The 22,370-nt window shown below is 35.7% G+C and overlaps 1 protein-coding gene across 4 annotated transcripts in view; it reads right to left on the bottom strand.

Annotated features, from left to right (window-relative positions):
- Nucleotides 1-2,853: 2,853 nt before the first annotated feature.
- Nucleotides 2,854-22,370, bottom strand: part of LOC117183066 (potassium voltage-gated channel protein Shab) — a 164,409-nt gene continuing 144,892 nt past the window's right edge. For 3 of the 4 annotated variants that reach the window (XM_033376223.1, XM_033376232.1, XM_033376229.1), the window contains one exon: nucleotides 7,202-7,876. In XM_033376223.1, the coding sequence (XP_033232114.1) occupies nucleotides 7,623-7,876 (254 nt within the window). In that variant the 3' untranslated portion in view covers nucleotides 7,202-7,622. Of the gene's footprint in view, nucleotides 4,262-7,201; nucleotides 7,877-22,370 lie in introns of those variants that run through there. The other variant, XR_004468342.1, reaches the window with a different exon arrangement.

Genomic DNA, 22,370 nt, shown 5'->3' with positions numbered 1-22,370 from the left:
TCTGTAATATTTGGTTTTTGGAAATTTGAATATTAACACGTGCCACCGGGCACTTGAAAATCCTGTTTAATTAACACAAGGTCATTTTGAATTTTCGAAAAATTCATGTTCCACGGTTTTATCGAAATGTGCCGAAATTTCTAGGGATTAAAAAGGAGTCTCTAAGAAATAAAACCATACTAATAACTTCCCCCCGCCCCTCCCCTCACACAGACCCCATAAATCCAAAAATTGCATTTTTACGTATTATTGGTACTTTTTAGCAATAACTGTCGTCTTTTTCATACAAATAATTACTCAATTGTTTAAACAAATGTAAATTATTTAAACTATTATTTATTTTCAAAAAATGTAAAAAATAATCGTATGTTCGGATTGAAATGCATTATTTTGTCATTGTTTGGAAAAGTGCATTTTTGAAAAAATATTATGTAATTATTAAAAAAATTATTTATTGTTTATTTTTAGAATTTCTAAAAATTGAGCCAGAAATGTCCACTTTTTTCAAATTGATATCCTTTGCTACTTTTTGTAGAATAATTATATAATTTTGAGACATTTCTTCTAATGTTTAACAAATTTCTATATATTTATTATTACATTTGTTTAAACAATTGAAAAGTGGTTAACGTATTCTTTCTATACAATATATAGTCCGAAACATAATTGTATCTGTTCTATTTTGTTTCATTTTTTTAGTTAGATAAAAATAACTGCTTGAGCAAATGAAGTTTGTTTAAACAAATAGAAATTGATTAAACACTAAGAGAAATGTATCAAAATCATGTCATTATTCAACAAAATGTGGCATAGCATATTAATTTGAAAAGAAAGTTGATATCTCTGGCTCAATCTTTAGAAATGTTGAAAATAAACAATAAATAATTGTTTAAATAATGACAAAATATTTTTAGAAAAATGTAATACTCCAAAAAAGGATAAATAATTACATTTCATTCAGAACCTGGGCGTTCAAAGAAATTTCCTCTAGATTTTCTGCATTCAACAAAGTGAAGTTAGCTAATGATTGAAGTGAAAATACCTAATTGTATATTAGGACGGCCAAGACTTTTTCTATACATTCTGGCTTTAGTATAAATGTCGACGGCCATGACTAACCCAACATTTGCAAGTTGCATTACGAAGTTATAATTTTACTCTAAGTGACTAGTACGCACTTTTAAATGAAAGAAAGTTTAAAATTAGGTCAATATTACTTTAGTTAGTTTGCTTATCAAAGATTATTTAGTCTCATATCGCAAAGCGAATAATTGCTTTGACAGGTGTTCAGGTGGGCCAGAGCGCGGTTCAGCACTCCACAACTCTCCAAATGAGGCAATATTCAGTCTCAAAATGATAATTTCCCCTAGATGCCCAGATGTGCAACTACGTTCATAGGAATAAATATGAGACTGAAAATTCTCATAGTGAGACCAATGAAATTTGAGCTGCAACACATTTATGACCAGCGTTTTTCTGTGAGGCAAACCATGGTTATGGACGAATAATTATAAGCAAAATCACTTTTTTCCAGGTAACAATGTTCTTAAAGTAATCAAGATTTAAAGATTGAATATTAAAAAAAAGAAGTAATTATTGAAAGACGAACAGATCGTTTATATCAATTTCTGCTGATACATAGGTCCAGCAGAGTAAAATTTATTATAATCCACTCTTATTTTAAGCGCGCTTCTACGACTAAAATCGATTTGTACTAGTCAAATTCCTAAACTTTATTAAGAGCATTTCCATTTACTTATATAAACGTCGACAAAGTGGGCACAATAAGTGAACAACGGGTGATGTAATATTTAACTGAAGCAGGCAATTTTCTCCTTCTGAAGCCCGTTAACAATATTTTTTAGGTCGCGGGAAAGAAGGTCTCCATTGAAATAGATTGAAGATTTACAGGTCCAATGTGGATGCAGCAATTACTCAATGCATGCGAAAATTTTCTTCTGCAGTTTTTTAATCCATGAAATGAGATATAATATGAAAAATCAGTAACTTTGAATACACTATTTTTTTGGATACTCTTGAATACTTTCTAAAAGGATTGTAAACTACGATTCTTAATTCTATTCAAAAAATTTATTTTTATTTTCTCATTTAACCTTTATGGTATAATTAGTCAGGAAAAAGCTTCTTGAAACATTCGGTTGGCAATTTCATATCATTTTGATTGATTTCCCTTCATAAAATTGTGACGAAATAGTATGTTGCATTACAAGGGATGAAACACAGCGATTGCAACAGGTGTGAAGTTTGTTGCCCGAGCGAAGCGAGGGCTGCATTCACACGAGTGGCGATGGTAGTGTTACATTCATAGTAATGCATATTATTTTTCATAGCGCATCTATTTAAACTTCGAGTTTCGATACTTTTAGAGCGGTTTGAAACACGGTGTTTGCATCCTTAGGGTTGAAACATTTTGTTTTCGAGTTTCGGACCGTGTAGAGCGGGCTGAAACACTGTGTTTACATCCCCAGGGATGAAACATTTTTTTCAGCTTGAGAGTAGACACGTAGATAGGTAGGGTCTACAGGTACCTCAACTCCGATTTTCAATAGATTTGCTATGAAATAGTATGTTGCATTAAAAGGGATGAAACACAGCGATCGTTGTATTACATTCCTAGTAATGCATATTATTTTTCATAGCAAATCTATTGAAAATTCGAGTTGAGGTACCTGTACACCCTACCTACCAACGTGTCAACCCTAGAGCTGAAAAAATGTTTCAACCCTAGGGATGTAAACACTGTGTTTCAGCCCGCTCTACACGTACCGAAACTCGAAGACAAAATGTTTCAACCCAAGGGATGCAAACACCGTGTTTCAACCCACTCTACAGGTATCGAAACTCGAAGTTTCAGTAGAGACGCTATGAAAAGTTATTTTACATATTATCACGATTTATTTTATTTTCCAGTGATAGAATTTAAATAAAGTAAAAGTTACCAACAGGGTAATGGATTAATTGCAATCTTATTAGTACTTTTAAATTTCATATTTTAAGGGTATTTATGCACGTATAATACAAATAATTTAAAAAATTTTATTTGATAGTAAGTTTTACCTACTGACATCTATTCAATTTTTGTTATTTCATACCTTATTTCATAGATTCCGAAAAAATGCAGATTCAAGAATTGTAAACGATGCAATATTTTTAGTCATTTTGAATGCAAGCCTTCTTACCAGGTCTGCTTTTACAAATCCAAATGGGATTGGTATATTATAATAAGTTTAACTTATACAAAATTATAAAATTTCACATGATTTAAACGAAATACTACCTTAATTATGAATACAATGAGAGTAGGCTATATTCGGCATTTATGAAATGTTTTTACCTGAAGTGAAATAAATATGAACCTCAAATAATACTGAATCAAAACTTAAAAAATGAAATTAGTTTGAATGTCATAAAGTCATGTTAAAATCATTAAGTAGGATAAAGTGAAACCATAATAGTGTCTATATTCTAATGCAAGATCCTACATGGATTCTTCTATTAACGCTATATCTTTCTAAGATTCGATTTTTTGCAAATAAGCCATTTAAAATCACGTAATGTATTTAAGGCGCTTTGATTGAAATTATTCGATTTCTTAAAACCACTAAAACCATAAGACACAGCCATTCTAATGTAGATATATTTTATACAATATGGATTATCTGTCATTTCGGTTACATTACCGCCCAGGCAAAAATATCCACATGGAAAAATCGGAAAAATATACGTAACAGTCACGTGAATTCATCCATCCATCACAGCATGTCGATGGCGTTATATGAAAAACTCGCATCTTCATTTTTGGTTGAAAATGTTGTTTTTGGCTTTTGACATGAAAACCTCGGATGCTATCATCGTAAATTTTGATAAATGGCGGAACTTGCATTTTCTGCCCACTACGGGCCTAAATAAGAACCTTATATTTATTCAGGTAGCTGTGGGAAATGAGACGTTTTTTGTTTCTACTGTAAAATTTAAAAAATTTGCAGATACGAGGTGTTTATGTAACGCCATCGATATGGGACATCTGCGGGATATTCCATTATTTGTCCCGTCCGATTTGGGTTTTTACCAATTTTTCTTCTTCATGGTTCATCCAGAAAACTCTCAAAATGACGTCTATAGACATATGAAACGAGATCTTGCAATTGAAAATAAGATTTAATTCTGCGTGAAGTCTTCAAAAATATCACCAGAATTTTCATGTGTAGTTCCACGTGGATATTTTCTCCTGCATGTGACCCTATAAATTTTAAACTAGAATTGGTATGTACTTTAGGATATGCTACGGTGGATCTCTAAGGAGAATTACTTTTACTTAAATGCCTTTCAAAATTGTCGTTATGTTTTTGACTCTTAACATACTCACATTTCCTTCAATTGCAAAAAAGCAGCCACGTGCGTATTCAGCAAAATGTATCACAATAGAAACTTAACAAGATTATAAGTCACACAGAATACCGATTACGTTCTGCGGTACAGGATGGCAGTTATTTCTCATAAAAAATAAATTAGAGCCAAATGACTGCAAATGCTCCCTTCATATTTTATCACATTAAAATGGACTATTTAATATTTTAAAAATAAGGAACTTTGTGAAACTGAAAATTTTGTCTGTAATATTATCTCAAGTTACTCTTTAAACGTGATTTTTAGTTTGTAACACTTTTTATCATTTATAAATTCTCAAGATAAATAAAAAATTGTACGAAATGTAGAGTAACTATGTCCTTATACAAATAAGTAACTTTCATTATTTATATTCTGTTGGAGAAAATAATAACTCGTGCTTTGTACATATTATGTGAAATTAGACATTTGTGATTTCTTAATTTCTTAAAAAAAGGAAAGTATATTTGTTTCATGTTTCAAGCGGGTTTTTCGGGTTTTCAGTTTTTATCTATTTCTTTATAATATCCATAAAAACTTTACTTGTTGTGTTTTCCGCGAACATTTTCTTGATCACATTCAATGTTTTATTTTCTTAAACATAAATGCAGCATTGTCTATTCTAGTTAACATTAGATTAATGGAGGCAGTGGCGTAACTATTGTTTAGCTATAAGTTTTGTTGAAAATGTTGACAGGCATGTAGGTCATCTCGCATTTTCAAATAATAACAATATCAAAAGGAACACTGGTTATAGAACTTCTAGTTACCAATTATGATTGAGAATCGTGGATTTCGGACTCACGAAAATAACTAAGCTTTTTGCCTAAAACAACAAGAAATGGTTGAAATATACACTAACGACAGAAAGTTTCTGTAATTTCCTTTGATTGACTGAAAATATATACTTGACTTCAATGACGAATATCAGCATAGAAAATTTCTGCACAGATAAAAATTAATATTGCATATGAGTAAATATTTTGATTGAATATTCTCAGCAATTACATAATATTTAATCGTGCTGTCGATTTAGATTCAATGAGTAATATTTTATTTTTTCATTTTACCACATCTTTCGGAATACTTTTTTGAATTTGGCAAATAATTGGAATCGAAATTTCAAAATGTTCATTTTGCTATTAAAAACTTTTAGCTTTGAAGCTAAATATTGTTTGATTCGTTCATTAAAGGAAATGTACCAAAATTTTCTGTTTTTAATATACATAATTCGGTATGGGGCCATCCACACATTTCCCTAAATCTGTGGAAAATGTACTGAAATGAGATGGGGTATACTCTAGCTATACTCGAACTTTTATATTGTGCTTGGGCAAAATATAATTTTTATTTTTATTTTTAATTATAATTTTTTCACGACTTTTTCTTTGAAATTCAAATCATGTTTAAGCTCACGTTTCTAAGCTAAATCGAATTTTTTTAGTCAATTCATCGTTCCTTTTGGTCTTCTTGTAGTCCGGGAGCTCACGACAATTCTATGGACGTTATTTTAGTACTCATTAAAATTTCAGATTCTTTCGTTTTCATAGTCAACAGTTCGAAATTTGTTGACTAACAGCTGTTGGCGCATTTTGTAATAATTTATCGTTAACCTGGTCAAAAATTCGAGTGAAAACCCGTTATTTTAGTACTCTTGAAACCCACGGGGGGATGGTTGTTTGAATGCTAAGAACTAACAATAAGTTTGACTGGCAGCTTCTCAGTGGTGCCAAACTTGTCTGACAGATCTTCAAACATATAAACAATTACAGGATGACAAATAGAACCTTCATTTTAGTACTCTTGAAACCCATTGGAAATGATTGTTTGAATGCTGAAAGCTAACAAAAAATTTGACTGGCAGCTTCTCGGTGGTGCCAAAGTTGACTAGCAGGCTGTGGGCCATATAAAAGATGACAGGATTAAAATGAAAACAGTCATTTTAGTACTTCCGAAACGCATTCGGGATGATTCTTTAGGTGCTAAAAGGTAAGATAATAATTGATTGGCTCTTCCTCCGTGGTGCCCAATTTGACTGCCAGACTGTCTAGCATGTCGAAAATTCAAATAAAAAAACGTTATTTTAGTACTCTTTGAACCCATTGAGGATGATTGTTTTGGTGCAAACAACTAACAAAGAATTTGACTTGCAACTTCTGAGTAGTGCCAAAGTTGACTGACATTTTAATCGGCAACCGAATGAAAGTTTTGTCCTTTTCATTAACTAAAATTTTCATCCATAGGATACTTCTTTAAAACTAATATGTATATAAAAAAAGAAACTACGAAAATCTCACTTTTCACGTAGATTCACGGCTCGCAACAATGGGTTTCAAGAGTACTAATATGACGTTTCTTCATTTGAAGTGTTGGCATGTTTGACAGCCTGCCAAGCAACTTTGACACCACCGAGAATCTGCCAGTCAAATTTCTGGTTAGTTCTTAGTATTCAAACAACCATGCCCAGTGGGTTTCAAGAGAACTAAAATGACGTATTTTCACTAGAATTTTGTACCAGTGTAACGATAAATTCTTGCAAAATGCAACAAAAGCTGTTAGCTAGTCAACGAATTTCGAAGTTTTGACTATGAAAATAAAATAATCTGAAATTTCAGTAAGTGCTAAAATAATGTCCATGGAATTGTCGCGAGCTCCCGGACAGTTCGAAGACTAATGATATATATATTTTCATAAAATGTGTCCACGTGGACAAAGTACGGGGGGGGGGGGGGGTCTTTGTCCAAGTTCAATGGCTGTCCACGAGGGGGGAGGGAGTGGGCCAAAAAGTGGTGAAAAATTGTCCACGTGGTATATGGATGGCCCCTATTCAAAAACTTTTAATAGCATTTGTCACCTGCAACGTCTTCAAACAGGATGTTATGGCAAAAGATAAAGTACTCGTTATATAATAATGAAAAAATTGAGGAATTTCCGTAAATCTTTTAAAGACATGCATCCCGCATGAGATATGTGCAACTTTAAAAACTTCCACTTGTGAGAATTCAGATGAATGTTCATGGAATATTTTATTTATGAAAAGAACAGGAAGTTAGATTTTAATGGCAATTTTCAGTTCTTAAGCTTACAAATTTGTAAATAAGAGCCTTTTCCGAACAATTTAAAAACCCACCTTAGGATGTTTTTATAGTGGCACAACCAACTGTTCAATTACATCGGTCTCTGTTTCTGAATTAGGTGAATTTTGACTTCTGGTGCTACGAAAAATGATATTCTCGGGGAAGACAATTGGAGTCAGAACTTAAGGTCGTAGAGCTGTGCAAATTGGAGTTGGTGGCTGGAATATTTCGTTTCTCATTACGGGTTGACTTCTTCGCACTTTTGTAAGGACGGGGAGTGCTCATTAGTACTGATGGATTTCCTGCTTCCGTAAAGCGCTTCGTTTTCTGAGATCGGTCCTCGCCGTTATTTTTGTTCTCTGCAGCCACCTCGCCAGAATACTGTTTTTCTTCTAAAAAACGAGTTACGTTAATCACAGATTTGAAAAGGAAAACATTTGATAAAAATATAAAAGGGAGTGGATGAGTAACCTTAATGTCGGCACCAAAATTCTGAAAATTGATGTACATATAGGGGATGACATTAGAAATAGCACCTGAACATTGTCAGGCACTTACCTGGATGTAAAAGTGTTGTCAGGTGGCTTCAAAGTCGTGATAAATTCAGGTGAAATTTCATGAAATTGATTTTACAGGAAAAGGTTTTGAAACAAAAGTTGGCCCACTCCTAGAGATGAATATTTTTCTTTTATATCCTTTCTTGATAAAATTGATACATCTGGAGAAAACATAAAACTCCTTTACAGGTAGGCTTCCGTTTCCGGTACCGATCGCGAAAGAACTCTTTTTTTTCAAGTCGTGTATTTTTGGCTTTGGTGAAGGAAATAAGGGTGAGTGAATGCAGAAAAGGCAGAAAGTGCGGAGATCGAGTGTAAAGGAAGAAGGATGAGTGAAGGCAAAGATGTGAAGGGTGAAAGTGAGCGGTTTGAAGTGAAAATTAGAAGCGTGTGAAGTTTTTGAGGTTAGGAGTGAAAAAATAGTTGTTTGGTCAGGGGGGGAAAGAGGCAGGTGTTAAAGGCGGGAAACGTCACGGAGCTTTGGGTAAGGTAGGATGCCGTCGACGCGAAGTCCACAAACTGGCGCCAGAGGGCAACAGTTACTGGACGATCGCACAGAGCAGAAAACCGTAGTGGCTGCAACAGCTGACGTTGCTGAAAGCATTGGAAGTGGGAGGGGGGGGGGTGACGTTTTTCACCGTGACAGCAGCGGTGATGAAAGTACCGAGAAGTCGATCCGGGTGGGGAGGGCAGCGGACTTATGTACGGTCAAGCAACGTGGAAGCCCCTCAAATTTACAGCGCCTTAACAAGCTAGGCAAGGCGGGTTTGAACAGAAGTCTGGACGAATGGCAAAAAAAAGGCAAGCGCGACTAGCAGTGAAGGGGAGGAAAACAGGAAAAGAGTGGCTGGAGAAAATGAGGTAGAAAGGGACCAGCATAACAAGAGAGTTAGAATTAAAAGGAAAACACCAGAGAGAGATTGGGGGGATGGTGGGATGTTTGAAAAATTGGAAGCTCTCATTAAAGTGTTTAGAGAAGAAACAAGAAAGAGTTTGGACCACATGAATGGGGATATGAATAGGCAGGGAAACGATGTAAGGGGGGAAGTGAAAAAGGTCAGAGAAAAATGGGAAGAATGGGATAAACGTTGGAAGGAGGAGAAAGACAAGATTTGGGGTAAACTAGAGAGCATTGAGAATAGACAGAGAGAGGTGGACGAACAGAGATCTAGAGAAATAAATCAGTTGGAAGAACGAGTATCCAGTCTAGAAATTAGGAATGAGCATATGAGGGAAAAGACAGAAAATGAGGAAATAGTTAAAGGGAATGAAAAGAACGTCCGAAGTGAGAATGAAAGTTTGAAGAAAAGACTCAGTGAGATCCAAAGAAGATTAGAAGGGGAAGAAAGGGCAAAGAGGAAAAATAACATAGTAGTTAAGGGATTAAAAGTGGAGAGTGAAACAGGAGAAGTGAAAATAACAAATCTTTTGCGAGATATTAGAGTGCAGGTAAGTGTAGAAGAAGTCAAGAGAATAGGAGGGACAAAGGAAGGAAAAGAAGGAATGTTTCTAGTAAAAGTGGGGAGTGAGGAGGAGAAAAAGAAAATTATGAAGGGAAAAAAATTATTGAGAGGAAGAAGGGAAAGAATTGAAGAAGATCTGACATGGAGGGAGAGGAAAAGGAGATAGGAAATAGAGCGGAGGGCTTGGGTAGAGAGGAAAAGGGGCTATATGGTGTGGATAGGAAGAGACAGGTTATGAATGAATGGGGAGGAATGGTGATGGGATGAGGAATTAGAAGAATGAAGGAAAAAGAAAAAAGTCTTGCGGAAGGTAGGGGGAAGGGAGACGAAAAAGAGTCTAGAAATAAATCAGAGGGGTTTCCATAAGGCTAAGGGGAAACAAAGTGAAGAGGAAAGAAGAGGGAAGGGAAGAGAGAAACGGTGGTGAGTGGATACAGAAGAAGAGGGGAAGAGGAAGGCTGGAGAGTAATAAGGAGGTGGATGGAGGAAAAGAAGGAAAATTTGTTTTTAATAGGAGGGGACTTAAATGCATGGACTGGCGAACAAGGGGGAGGGTTATAAGATGAAGAAAAGGAGGCATTTATAAGGAACTCCAAACATAGAGAAACACACAGGGAGGGGAGGAAGTTACTAGATATAATAGGAGAAACAGGATGGTTTATATGCGATGGCAATATGAAAGGAGATGAGAAAGGGGAGATCACATTCATAGGAAAGGGAGCAATAGTAATAGAGTACATCTTGGCTGAAGAAAGAATGCGGCATATGATAGGGAGTATGAAGGTAGGGAATGAGATAGGGTCCGAGCACTTCCTAGTCATAGTTATACTAAGAGGCGTCAGTAAGCGCGGCAGAGGGGGAAAAAAAAGGGTGCGAAAGAAACACGAAAATGGGAATCTGGAGGGTAAATAAATTAAAAGAGTTTAATCAAAAGGTGGAAAAGGAGAAGTTTAGGTATGAAAAAGAGGAGGGAATAGACTCTTTAATTGAAAGGTTGATGGGGTCTATTAAAAAGGTAAAGGATGAGCTGGGTACTAATGAAGAAAGAGTAGGGGGAAAGAGAGGCTGGTGGGACGGGGAATGCTGGAAGAGTAAAGAGAAAATAAAAGAGCGTGTGAGCAAGTGGTGAAGAGGGGAAATCGAGAAGGAGGAGTATAACAGGAGGGAAAAAGAACATGAGAAGATGCTGGAAATAAAAAGAGAAAGGGGAAAGGAAGAATATAAAGCAGAAGTAGAAAAAGCGATCAAAGAAGGAAGGGTGTGGGATGTGATAAATAGGAATAGAGGGGAAAGGAAGGGCGTTAACGAAGAAATCGAAATGGAGGAATGGGCGGATTATTTCAAGGGTCTATTAGGGGGAGAGCAATATAAGATCAACGGGGAAAAGTGTAGGATAGTCCAAGGAGAAATGGAGAAAGGGAAGAGTGGACGACGGGGCTGATAGTACCGCTTGTCAATAAAAGTCACTCTCATATCAGTCGGCTATAAAATATATGCAGAAATCTTAAGAAAAAGGTTGGAGAGTCAGGTAGAACAAAAAGAATGTATCCCGCATAATCACACGGGATTTAGAAAAGGGATGGGAACTATAGACAACATCTACGTACTTAACAATTCAGTTAACAGAAATTTGGGGAGAAAGAAAGGGAAACTAGTCGCTTTGTTCGTAGATTTCAAAGCAGCGTTTGACTCAGTGAACAGAAAAGTGTTATGGCAGGCAATGAAAGACAGGGGTGTAGAGGAAAAGTTGGTGGAGAGGATAAAGAAAATTTTTACTAAAACCAAGATTAGGGTGAAAAGAGGAAAGAAAAAAGGGCAGGTTTTCTGGACAGGCCGAGGTCTAGGGCAAGGTTGCCCGTTGAGTCCGGTACTATTTAATATCCTATTGGCAGACTTAGAGGAAAAGCTAAAGGAGCAAGGGAAAGGAGGAACGGTTTTGGGTAATAGCAAACTATACTCTCTTGCATACGCGGACGATGTAGTTCTATTAGCAGATGATGAGAAGGGGATGAACCTAATGATGAGAATCTTCGTAGAGTATGTGGGAACAAAAAAGCTAACGGAGAACGTAGATAAGACAAAGGTGATGTGTTTCAGAAATAGAAAGAGAAAAATAAATTACGTTTGGAAGATGAACGGACAAAAAGTGGAAATTGTGGAGGAGTTCTGTTACCTAGGTTTTTGGTTTGAGGCAGAAGGGGGAAAGGAGCTGCAGGTGTGGAAAAGAATTGAACGTGCGAGTTAAGTAATGGGCCAAGTATGGGGTATAGGAAAGAGAAGATTCAAGAATGATTGGAGAATGAGGGTCTGGTTGTTTGATGCGTTGGTGTGGGCGGTGTTGTGTTATGGTGTGGAGATCTGGGGATGGAAGGAACATAGGAAAGTAGAGAGCATGCATGAGCGATTTCTGAGGTGGGTAATGGGGGTTAGCGGGAGGTTAGCTGGAGAAATAAAAAATTTTCATTAATGATGGATGTTTAATTGACGTCAATTCACTTACTACTCACACTTGAGTATATTGAGGATTTTCTTTTTCGCAAAAAAAGGTATGGAAGTCCTTCGTTTGTAGACTTTTCTTAATAATTATTTATTTTAGACACACACACATTACATCTGATCAAAATGTAATATAAAATGCTTGAATGTTAAAAGTATTTAAATACTACAATTTTTAATGTTGCCAAATTTTTAAAAATAATTTGAATAATCGCTTGCGATTCGAATTTTAATTTTAAGGACTGATAATTGCACACAATTTCCAGGCGCATCTTTTCCCAGTGGGCACAAGCGTTAAAGAACATCTTTAGAACGGCTTAAGAATGTCCTAAGTCAATCCATATAAAGTTTCATAAACATACAATCTTCCAGAGACGTTTCAAAGACGTAATTGGAACATAAAACGTTTTAAGAACATCATTTGGCCTGACTTAGGACAGTTTTTAAAACATTTGAATGACGTCTTTTAACTTGTACGTCCAAAAAACGTTTTTAGGACGTTCCAATTACGTTCCAAAATGTTGTGCCCACTGGGTTTTCTTTATTCTCTAAGAATTTGTTGGTTCTTCAGTTTTTTAAATAACTAGAAAAGTGTAAATTTTTCGAAAACAAAAAGTTACCTGTTTTGTTCACTTTAGCTCGTGCTAACTTAGCTCATTTGATAAATTTTAGGAATATTTATAAAAACGTTATTATTTCTCATTGCAAATAATAATTTATGTAGATTACAGGTTTTATTTGAAATTTCACGACGGTCTTTTGTACCACGTTTGACCCTATAGCACAGAATTAAGGAAAAATATTCTAAGAATATGTTTGTTAATTATTGAGATGCTACAAAGACTTACCTTTAGAAAATGTTTTGTTTTAAAATCATCAGATAAGTCGCCATAAAATAAATCTTGTTAAATTTATTTTACAATTAATTCACAATCAAAGTTTTTTTACAATTAAAATAAAATTGTAAAAGATAAATTTTGAAATACGTATTTTAAACCATTATAGATTTTGTAACAATTTCATACACAAGAAAATTAAAAAAAAAGTTAATATATCAGATGTATCTGGAAAGATTATAAGAGATTTAAAAGAAATGTTATTTTATAGGATTTTAGACAGTATTAGGAAAGATTCGAGTCTTTTTAAAAGATGTTTAGGAATTTTTAAAAAGTTTTTGAAGAAATCAAGAAATATTTGATAAGTTTTCGGAAATTTTTTAATATTTCTTATCTATTTAAAACGTCTTTAATTCTTCAAAATATAAATATTTATATATGAATATATAAATATTAAAAATATTTGTCTAAAGTGATGTAATATGGAAAAATTGTAAAACTTTACTTCAAAATCTTGTACATAATTTAAAAAATTTTAGGAAATAATAAAAAATGTTTATTAACCTTTTTCCAATTTCCTCTTAGAATTCATTATAAAACAATCATTAACATTTTTGTCATGAACTTTCATTCTCTTGACACCCTGAAAAATTCCATTTACTTAAAAACTCCTAAGAGCCAGTTAGCCAGCGAAAACGAATCGTGAAGTCGGGGGGAGGCTCGGATACATGCTCGTGCATTTTTGGCTGTACACGAGGCTGGCCTGCGCAACATGTAGCAGAGCCTACTCACCGTCCATTAGCATGCGATTGATTAGCATGACTGATTTTTCATTTCTTTGAAATAGTACAATTTGTCAACTAAAAATTAGTATAATAGAATCAAAAACCGACTTAAATTTTTCACGGCATATTGAATATTGCAGCATGACCTCACGGTCATGGACGAATGGGTCCAAGTGCGAGGAAGGTTAGCACAGTTGTTAACAACTATTCATATACGTATAATATCTTTGACATAGGAATACAGACAACTTTTTGGATAAAATAATATAGAATTACAAGTAAGTTATAAATGTCTGAATTTTCTAATGTATATAATTACAGGTAAGTTATAAATGTCTGAATTTCTAATGTATATCATGTATAATAGGTGGAAATGTCAGTCGCCAGGAAGGTTACATGATCTTTGGTACCTGCATGGTTCTGCACTGCAACTGCACACGACTTTTTTCAGTTATGTTCCATTCTTTTTTCGATTAGAGATCTTTCAGTGTCATAAAATAAAGTATTCAAAATTTGAAGTTAGTGTGTCAGATCGGGCACTCTCATCTCGAATTTCGGACAGTTGATTGTATTGTGGGACACTAAAAGAACATCAATCGACAAACGAATGGAATATGACTGAGAAAATACATTCTACACTTGAAGAATTTTATTATTATGAGATTTAAGAGTTACTTTTACGTTTTAATATTTTCTCGAAAAAGTTAGATTGACGTTTCATATGGTGTTTCTAGGATATTAAGTCATCCGCGACCGCCTACAGTATTGACATCTTACCCTCGAAGGCTGGGCTGTACTGAGATGGACTGAGTAATTCCTTAACTACTCGTGGGGATAAAATGGAGAATAAACATATGAATCAAAGCTTTAGGGGAGGTGTTTACCGGGGACCAGAGCATCACAGAGACGACGAATTATAATCTGATGTCCTATGCAAGATTCAACAAAGGTTAATTAGAGGGGAATATTGATAATTAGTAAAAGGCTATAAGAAAAACTTAAGAATATCATCATCAAAATAGAGGAGTTCTGCCTGTCGAAGAAAAATATGATTCTGCTAATAAGATGCGAAGAAAATAATGGACAGAAGGCGCTTTTTCATCTGAATTCGAAGGAAAAAATGATAACGATATGGTTTAACGGCCTGTACATATACGTAATTTAAAAAAAAGAGTTAAACAACCACCGCAGGTTCCCAGTAGGAGCAAATTCCATCAAAAAATGATATCGGTTACCAGTAGAACTGCGGTACATAAATCGCACTTATGTTCACGTCTTACAGCTTTCTTCATCTCTCTCGCCTTAGCATATATTTGTTACGCGGGAATAGCTTTAAGGTCTCGGCTCAGTGATAGATTTGGACATACGAGAGCACCGAACACAAGGACAATTACTTTGACCAAATATTTTTGGTACAGTCCTTGAAGCTTCCTCTTAAGGTCTTGATACCTTCCTTTCATTTCCCCTGTCCTTGGCATTATTTAGAGCACTCTGAAGTTTCCTTTATTAGAAGCATAGACCTTCAGGTCATACATATAAAATACACGTGTGACCTTATGCTCGCGATGATTAGTGTCACCGCAGAGGTATTCAGTAGAATTTCGTAGTGCAAGGATAGAGGCAGGTGTGTGATGCAAAAAAAGCAGTGAGCTCATGATGTCGTCCTGAAAGACGATACTCTGGAAGGTGACTTTATTAACTATTACACGATAATTTCCAGATGAGATAGTAAATATAGCTTTCTAAAGGGGCATCAATTTCTCGATGCATCTGACTATGTGTGGATCAACCTTTCAAGCTTTCCAACAGAGAGATAATAAGTCTATGAGAGGTTGAAGCGAAAGCTTTCTGGTAGTCAATCCAGGTCATCATCATTTGAAGATGGTATAATTCGGCGTGTTTGCGGACGCACCTTTCAAATAGCAAATTCTCCCCATATGCTGCTACGCCCTTCTTTGAGTCGCATTTTTCATACACCTCTCGCCACATATGTCGGATTGTTTGGACAATCCTATCATTTAGGACGGCTGTAAAGATCTTATACAGGATTATCACACAAGTTATTGGCCTATAAATCTTAAAGTCAAACAAGTTGAATTTCTTTGAAAGGCGGTTGCACTAAGGCGAGGCTCTTCCACTGCTCTATGTTCCAGCTGATCCTTTCGAATATTCCGGATGTGGATATTTTGGTCGTATGATTTTTGTTAGTCGAGATTGTGTATGCATGGCCGCGGATCTTTCTTTTCCTTCTTTAACTTTTTTTCTGGGTTAGGTCCAGTCTTTTTATGCGCCAAGACGGAGAGAACATGCTCAAGCAGTCGCGGATAATAGTTCAGGAAAAGCCCGAATGATTTATCAAAGTATATAGTCCTACCTTCGTATGCGCGGCACCACCAGGGTGAACAAACCCTTTCCCTAGCTTGACGTGGTACGAAAATGGAACATTTTCTTTTAAATGCGATTCAAAACCCGCAAACACGCAGATTAACGCCCTTCGGATAACCTGATTTACTATCTGATCTGAAAAAGGGGCCAACTACCAACGTCACCTTCTAGTCTTTCAGGGCGACACCATGAGCCCTCTCCTCTTTTATCTCGCACTATCGCAACTATCTCTTGCGTTTTGCGATTTTTAAGGGTACTTTTGAGGCAATCCTGAGTATCGAAGGCAGAACACTACTTGTGTATTTTACATTGACGGATCTACTTGGTTTTGATAGAGAATTTTCTAGAACGATCTTTACGTCATTCAAAGTGCTTCAAACAGTTGTTTCTTGTACAGCAGAAAAAAATGAGGCACTTGAGGTTCAGGTTTATAAACTAAACCCTTCCAGGGTTAAGCTGCACTTATGGATTTTGGAGGACCTTGCTCTAAGGATTGTCGAGAAGTTCACTCATGAGATTGGAAGAGAGTTTGGATTAGAAAAAGGCGTCAAGATTCATTTAAAGCGAGGATGACTTGCTGGAATTTCCCAGGACCCTGAACTCATCGACGAAAGAGCTATATAAGACCTTGGCGTTACAGAGACTTACCAATGCCTGAGCGTGACTAAGGATCGAATTTCAAACGTATTATCTCAGAGGTACTAGGCCTTCTCTGGCTGATAGCCTCAAGAGCATCACTGCATTTTAATGAAATTTCGAGGAGCGGTTACCATTTTGTGGAATGGACTCCTATATAAAATGTAAGGGGAAATAGTAATTGGATAGGCCCTTCCTCGATGTTAAACGACGTACAAGCATTCAACAATTTTCCGCGCTCTCTTCTTGCGCGAAGCGGCCGAGAGACGGCGCTGCGATCTGAAGTCGAGAGCAACTACAAGAGAGAAGGAAATTCAGTAGTGATCCCGCTTCCTCACAGACCAGACGCTTCAAGTCTGAGCGCGCACTTAACATTTATTTTCGTATGCGTACGGTTTTTCTCTTTCTCAATTTTTATACCGTGTAAATTCTATGATTTATTATAACAATTTTGGATTAATAAATTCCAGTAATGTCAAAAGTGACTTTCTCCGCCTTCATGATTTTATCCCGTTAAACATTATCAAAATTTAAACAATTGGTCCCTCGATCCGGATAATCTAATCATGACGGAAAATGGAAGAACAAGGGTGAGCTTGATGAGTACGCAGGCGGGAATAAAATAATAAATACAGGAGTTCTAAGGTAAATGCGAGCATCATAGTGGCGCCTGATTTTCTCAACCACGACACAAGAAAAGCGCTCGGTTGGCCGCCATGATAGTGATTTTACCTGGTTCTCTGCCTGTCGCGAGTACGATCGCGTGTCCTCTCTCTCACTCAGCATATTGGCGCAGAGCGTAGAGCACGTGCATATATCAGGTTTTGATCACCACATTCTAAGGTATAACGATAGGAAGAAAGAATAAATTTATCTCGATTGATCCCTGAAGTTATAAATGAATAACAATTTTTAATGATTTGGCGACGTTTCATTAGCTTGTTTTACTGACTTCTTCAGGCAAGAATTTCATTAAAAAGCACCAAGAGATAAAACAAGAACAACAAAAAATTTCACCGGAATTAATTAAATTTTTTTTTAAAATTACCTTATAAAAGTAAACTAAAGTTTCACATTTAAAATAAAAAAGATAAAGTTGAAAAATTCAATTAGTCAGAAAATAAAATTTGACGTTAACACGTCGTCTGTCAGGTGAAGACGATGACTGGCTATCATTAGATAGCAAAGGGGGTATTTTCGAACCTGCAAAGCAATAATTCGAAGAAAAAAGTACTAGAAAAATAGACAGTTTTTTTTACAAACAATTGTCAAAGTTTCGATTTTTACATGTATTTTAATAGAAAAATGCTGATTTTCGTGAAAAGTTTTTTTCCTCCTAAACTAATAGTTGGATTTGGTTCAAACTTGTACATTTTTACTATCATTCCTACCAAAACAAAAGGTTCATATCCAAGATCTAGAAAGATAAACGGTTTATGTGGCATACACCATGATATAAGGGTGTTTTCATACCTCAAACATATGCAGGTAGCCTTATTTATCAGGATTTGCAGTAGAATTTATTTTCAGGGTCATTTAATCATTTAATCATCTGTACAGGTTGGAATAAGTTAGAACAGGTTTTGAACAGCGTGTTGCAAGTTCATTCATGTTTGAACCAGTTAATATTATTTTTTTTCGTGTTTGTAAAAGTACTAAAAAACGCTAACCTGTATATATTAAATTCTGTTCATTAATGTTATAGTAAAAAATCTCTGGTACTTTATCTCGTTTCAAATGTCGATTTCCTTGGTTCAATAATTAGGGTATGATTAAATGACCCTAAAAATTAATTCTAGTGCAAATCCTGCTAAAAAACGCTACCTGTATATATTTTAAAGTGATTTTGTTCATCAATGTTATTATAAAAAATCTCTGGTACTTTATCCGGTTTAAATTATCGATTTCCTTGGGTTTTAATAAATAGAGAGTGATTAGGTGACCATGAAAATACATTCTCACGCAAATTCTGCTAAAAAAAACCTGACCTGTATATATTTTAAGGTGATTCTGTTCATCAATGTTATAATAAAAAATCTTTGGTACTTTAACCCGTTTAAGATATCGATCTCCTTGATTTAATAATCAGGGGATGATTAAATGACCCTGAAAATAAATTTTAATGCGAATCCTGATAAAAAATGCTACCTGTATATGTTTTAAAGTGATTTTGTTGATCAATGTATTAATAAAAAAATCTCTGGTACTTTAATCCGTTTAAAATATCGATTTCCTTGGTTCAATAAATAAGGGGTGATTAGGCGACCCTGAAATTAAATTCTTATGCAAATCTTGCTAAAAAAGCTACCTGTATATATTTTAAAGTGATTCTGTTCACCAATGTTATAATAAAAAATCTCTGGTACTTTATCCCGTTTAAATACCGATTTCCTTGGTTCAAGAATCAGGGGATGATTAAATGACCCTGAAAATAAAATCTACTGCAAATCCTGATAAATAAGGCTACCTGAATATGTTTTAATGTGTTTTTATAAGTCTGATCTTTGTTGATTTATTCCTTACGAAAAGTTAATTTTTCTGCTTCTCTAAATAAGGGATGATTAAACAGCCCCTTGACATGCACACTTCCTCTACTTATCTGAAAGTTATTTCATACCCTAGTAATTGAATAAAAAATACCTAGTGACTTTAGTTACTAAGAAATGATAATTTCCATACTTGGGTGTTTGAGGTATGAAAACACCCTTATATCATAGTGTATACCACATAAACCGTTTATCTTTCTAGATCTTGGATATAAACCTTTTGTTTTGGTAGGAATGATAGTAAAAATGTGCAAGTTTGAACCAAATCCAACTATTAGTTTAGGAGAAAAAAAACTTTTCACGAAAATCAGCATTTTTCTATTAAAATACATGTAAAATTAAAACTTTGACAATTGTTTGTAAGAAAACTGTCCATTTTTCTTACTTTTTTCCTTCGAATTATTGCTTTGCCGGTTCGAAGATACAAAAAAAAAAATTTTTTAGAATTTTTTACCGGTGGCCATTTTACTGTACATTTGGTGCGGGGTCCTTTGTTTTTCTTATTATTTTTATGTTTATTTATAGGCGTATTCAAAATTCTTTTAGTTTCATCCACATAAGAAGCAGAGCCGTTTTTACAAAGAATTTTGTGAACAAGGATGGTTTCTTCCCATTTTTCAGCCTTATCTTTACCTAGTCTTATAACAGATGACAAGGAGGGGTTTATCGATGGGATTGTAGATATGTTAAATTTTTTGAGAAAATGAGAAGTTTTATCAACAAAAATTTTTATTTATGGTAAACTGACTTTTGGATGACGGGCCGATAATTGTTTTTGCGCAGAGTTAGTATGTGTAGGACAAAAATTCAATTTTGGCTTACGAATTAAACTAGGTAAAGATAAGACTAAAAAATGGGAAGAAACCAACGTAGCTTAAATAATTCCTTGTAAAAACTGCTGTGCTTCTTATATGGGTGAAACCAAAAGAATGTTGAAAACGTGTATGAATGAACATAAAATAATAAGAAAAACGCATTTGTCATGAATGTACATCGTAGTATATATAACCATGAATTTGATTGAGTTAATACTAAAATTCTTGATTTTGAGTCTATTTGGAAAAAACGTCTTATTTCCGAAATGTTATACATTAGAGAAATAAGAATAGTATTAACAAAAAAGATGATATCCATCTTTGAATCACATGTACCATTCTCGTAAAAAGCCCCTTTGCTATTTAATGATAGCCAGTTATCGCCTTCACCTCACAGAAGACGTGTTAACGTCAAATTTTATTCTCTGACTAGTTAAATTTTTCAATCTTATATTTTTTATTATAAATGTGAAACTTTAATTTAATTTCATAAGGTAATTAAAAAATATATTTTAAATTAATTCCGAAAAAAAATTTTGTTTTTGTGCTTTTTTATTCATTTATAACCCCGGTGACCAATTGAGATAAATGTATTCAATCTAATTATGGAGGGTGATACATATTTTCATACCAATTGAAAGAAAGGTTGCCAAACATATAGAATATTTCGAATTCTGCGCTCTTACGCGTATCGAGAGTGTTTCTTGAGTTCTGTACTCTAGCGCGCATCAAGTCTGTTCTTTCGTATCTCTGCACGCTCGAGTGCATCGAGCAGCAAACGAGCGTACAAATATGTCAAATAAACACCCAAAGGCATATCGCGATTGATGCAACAGTAACTGCTCCGCACAACAAAGGCGTCGAGTGACAATCTGAGTGCATAAACGATGATCACATTAATTTTACTCCGTTTTAGTGAAGCGTCGAGATAACACGTGTGTTTTGAATTTCAGAGGAAATTTACTGGCAATCAAGCAGTAATTGGTCAAGGTAATAAATGCATTTACCGAGACGATCTTGTCAACGCCTGAAGTCGAGTGGACTCTAGGACAGAGTTCGTATGGAGATGCTCGAGTCTTATTGGATGGACTTCCTAAGCAACCATTTGGGCTTGATATACAACGCTGTGGAATAGAACTACATCAAGGGGAAGCTGAAAATCTACGACGTGAGGTCTCAGCTCACGGAAGGAGAAATCGTTCAATCTTTGGACTGCAGCGAACGAACGGAGCGACAGGCTCAGTCGAATGGTCGACTTCCGCGCATCAATGTACCTGAATTTTTAACGAAGGCAGCCTCAACAACGTAGAAAAACTATACTACCTGAAAACGCTGGTTAAATGCAAGACACACTCTGCCTTGGAAGGAACTCAGCTCACCGGCGACAACCACAGCATTGCATGTGGTATCCTGGAGGCTCGATTCGAACATCGAAGGCTGTTAGTCTACGCTCATCGTAATGCATTACAAAGCATCAAACCTTTACGAGGAGAGTCGACGAAGAAGCTGCAAACATTGTTGAATACGCTTCATTTTTATCGAGATCAGCTGAAGACGCTCAAGTGTCCTGTAAACGATTGGGATGCTTGGCTCGTATCTATAGTTGCGTCGGTCATGGTTTCGAGCTCTCGACGCGCATGGGTGGATAAACTAGAGAGACTGGACTCAGAGGTATAAGGGGGCGCCGTTCCGCCCAGACTAGGATAATGGCTGTCAGTGTTTAAAGAAAAATAAGGACAACCGCAGGATTTCGCCGGGAGCGGGTGCTAATCTGAATAATTGCACCCGCTTCCAGCGAAATCACGGTAAAATTTCAGCCATAACCACGTCTCACAACCGTGAGATAGGTGGTTGCAGTCTGTGAAGGAATCAATACGACGATCCAGCAAAAGCCTCGTGGACCCTAAGAACACGCAGCGATACCTCTCTTTCTTTTCATTCTCCTTGGCTATGATGTTTTTGTCAGCTGGTGCCGAAAATTTGATAACGAACATGGTTCGCTTCTCGAAGTCAAGAAGAACCATGTCAGGCCTCGAGTGAGCAACAGAAACAATTGTCGAGAATATAAAGTTCCAGTATATGCGGCACTTCCCATTCTCGACAATTGACTCAATTTCCCTAGGAGCATTTAGAGGAGCGATATAAAGGTGAATGCCGTAGGAGTGACACAGATGGTAATAAAGTACTCTTAGTGCCACATTGTGCCTTTGAATGTAGGTCGTTCTCGCGTGTGTTGGACAACTAGATAGTATGTGAGCTAAATGTTCGGGGTGTGCATGGCACGCCCTGCAGCTATCATCGGGAATGGCTTGGCTCAAAATGTGGCGACGGTATGTTAAGGTGGAAATGACACCGTCTTGGCATGCA

The sequence above is a fragment of the Belonocnema kinseyi genome, chromosome 1, assembly GCF_010883055.1.
Source record: "Belonocnema kinseyi isolate 2016_QV_RU_SX_M_011 chromosome 1, B_treatae_v1, whole genome shotgun sequence".
NCBI lineage: Eukaryota > Metazoa > Arthropoda > Insecta > Hymenoptera > Cynipidae > Belonocnema > Belonocnema kinseyi.
The sequence above is the reverse complement of the archived record's forward strand: the minus strand, read 5'-3'. Positions and strand labels throughout refer to the sequence as shown.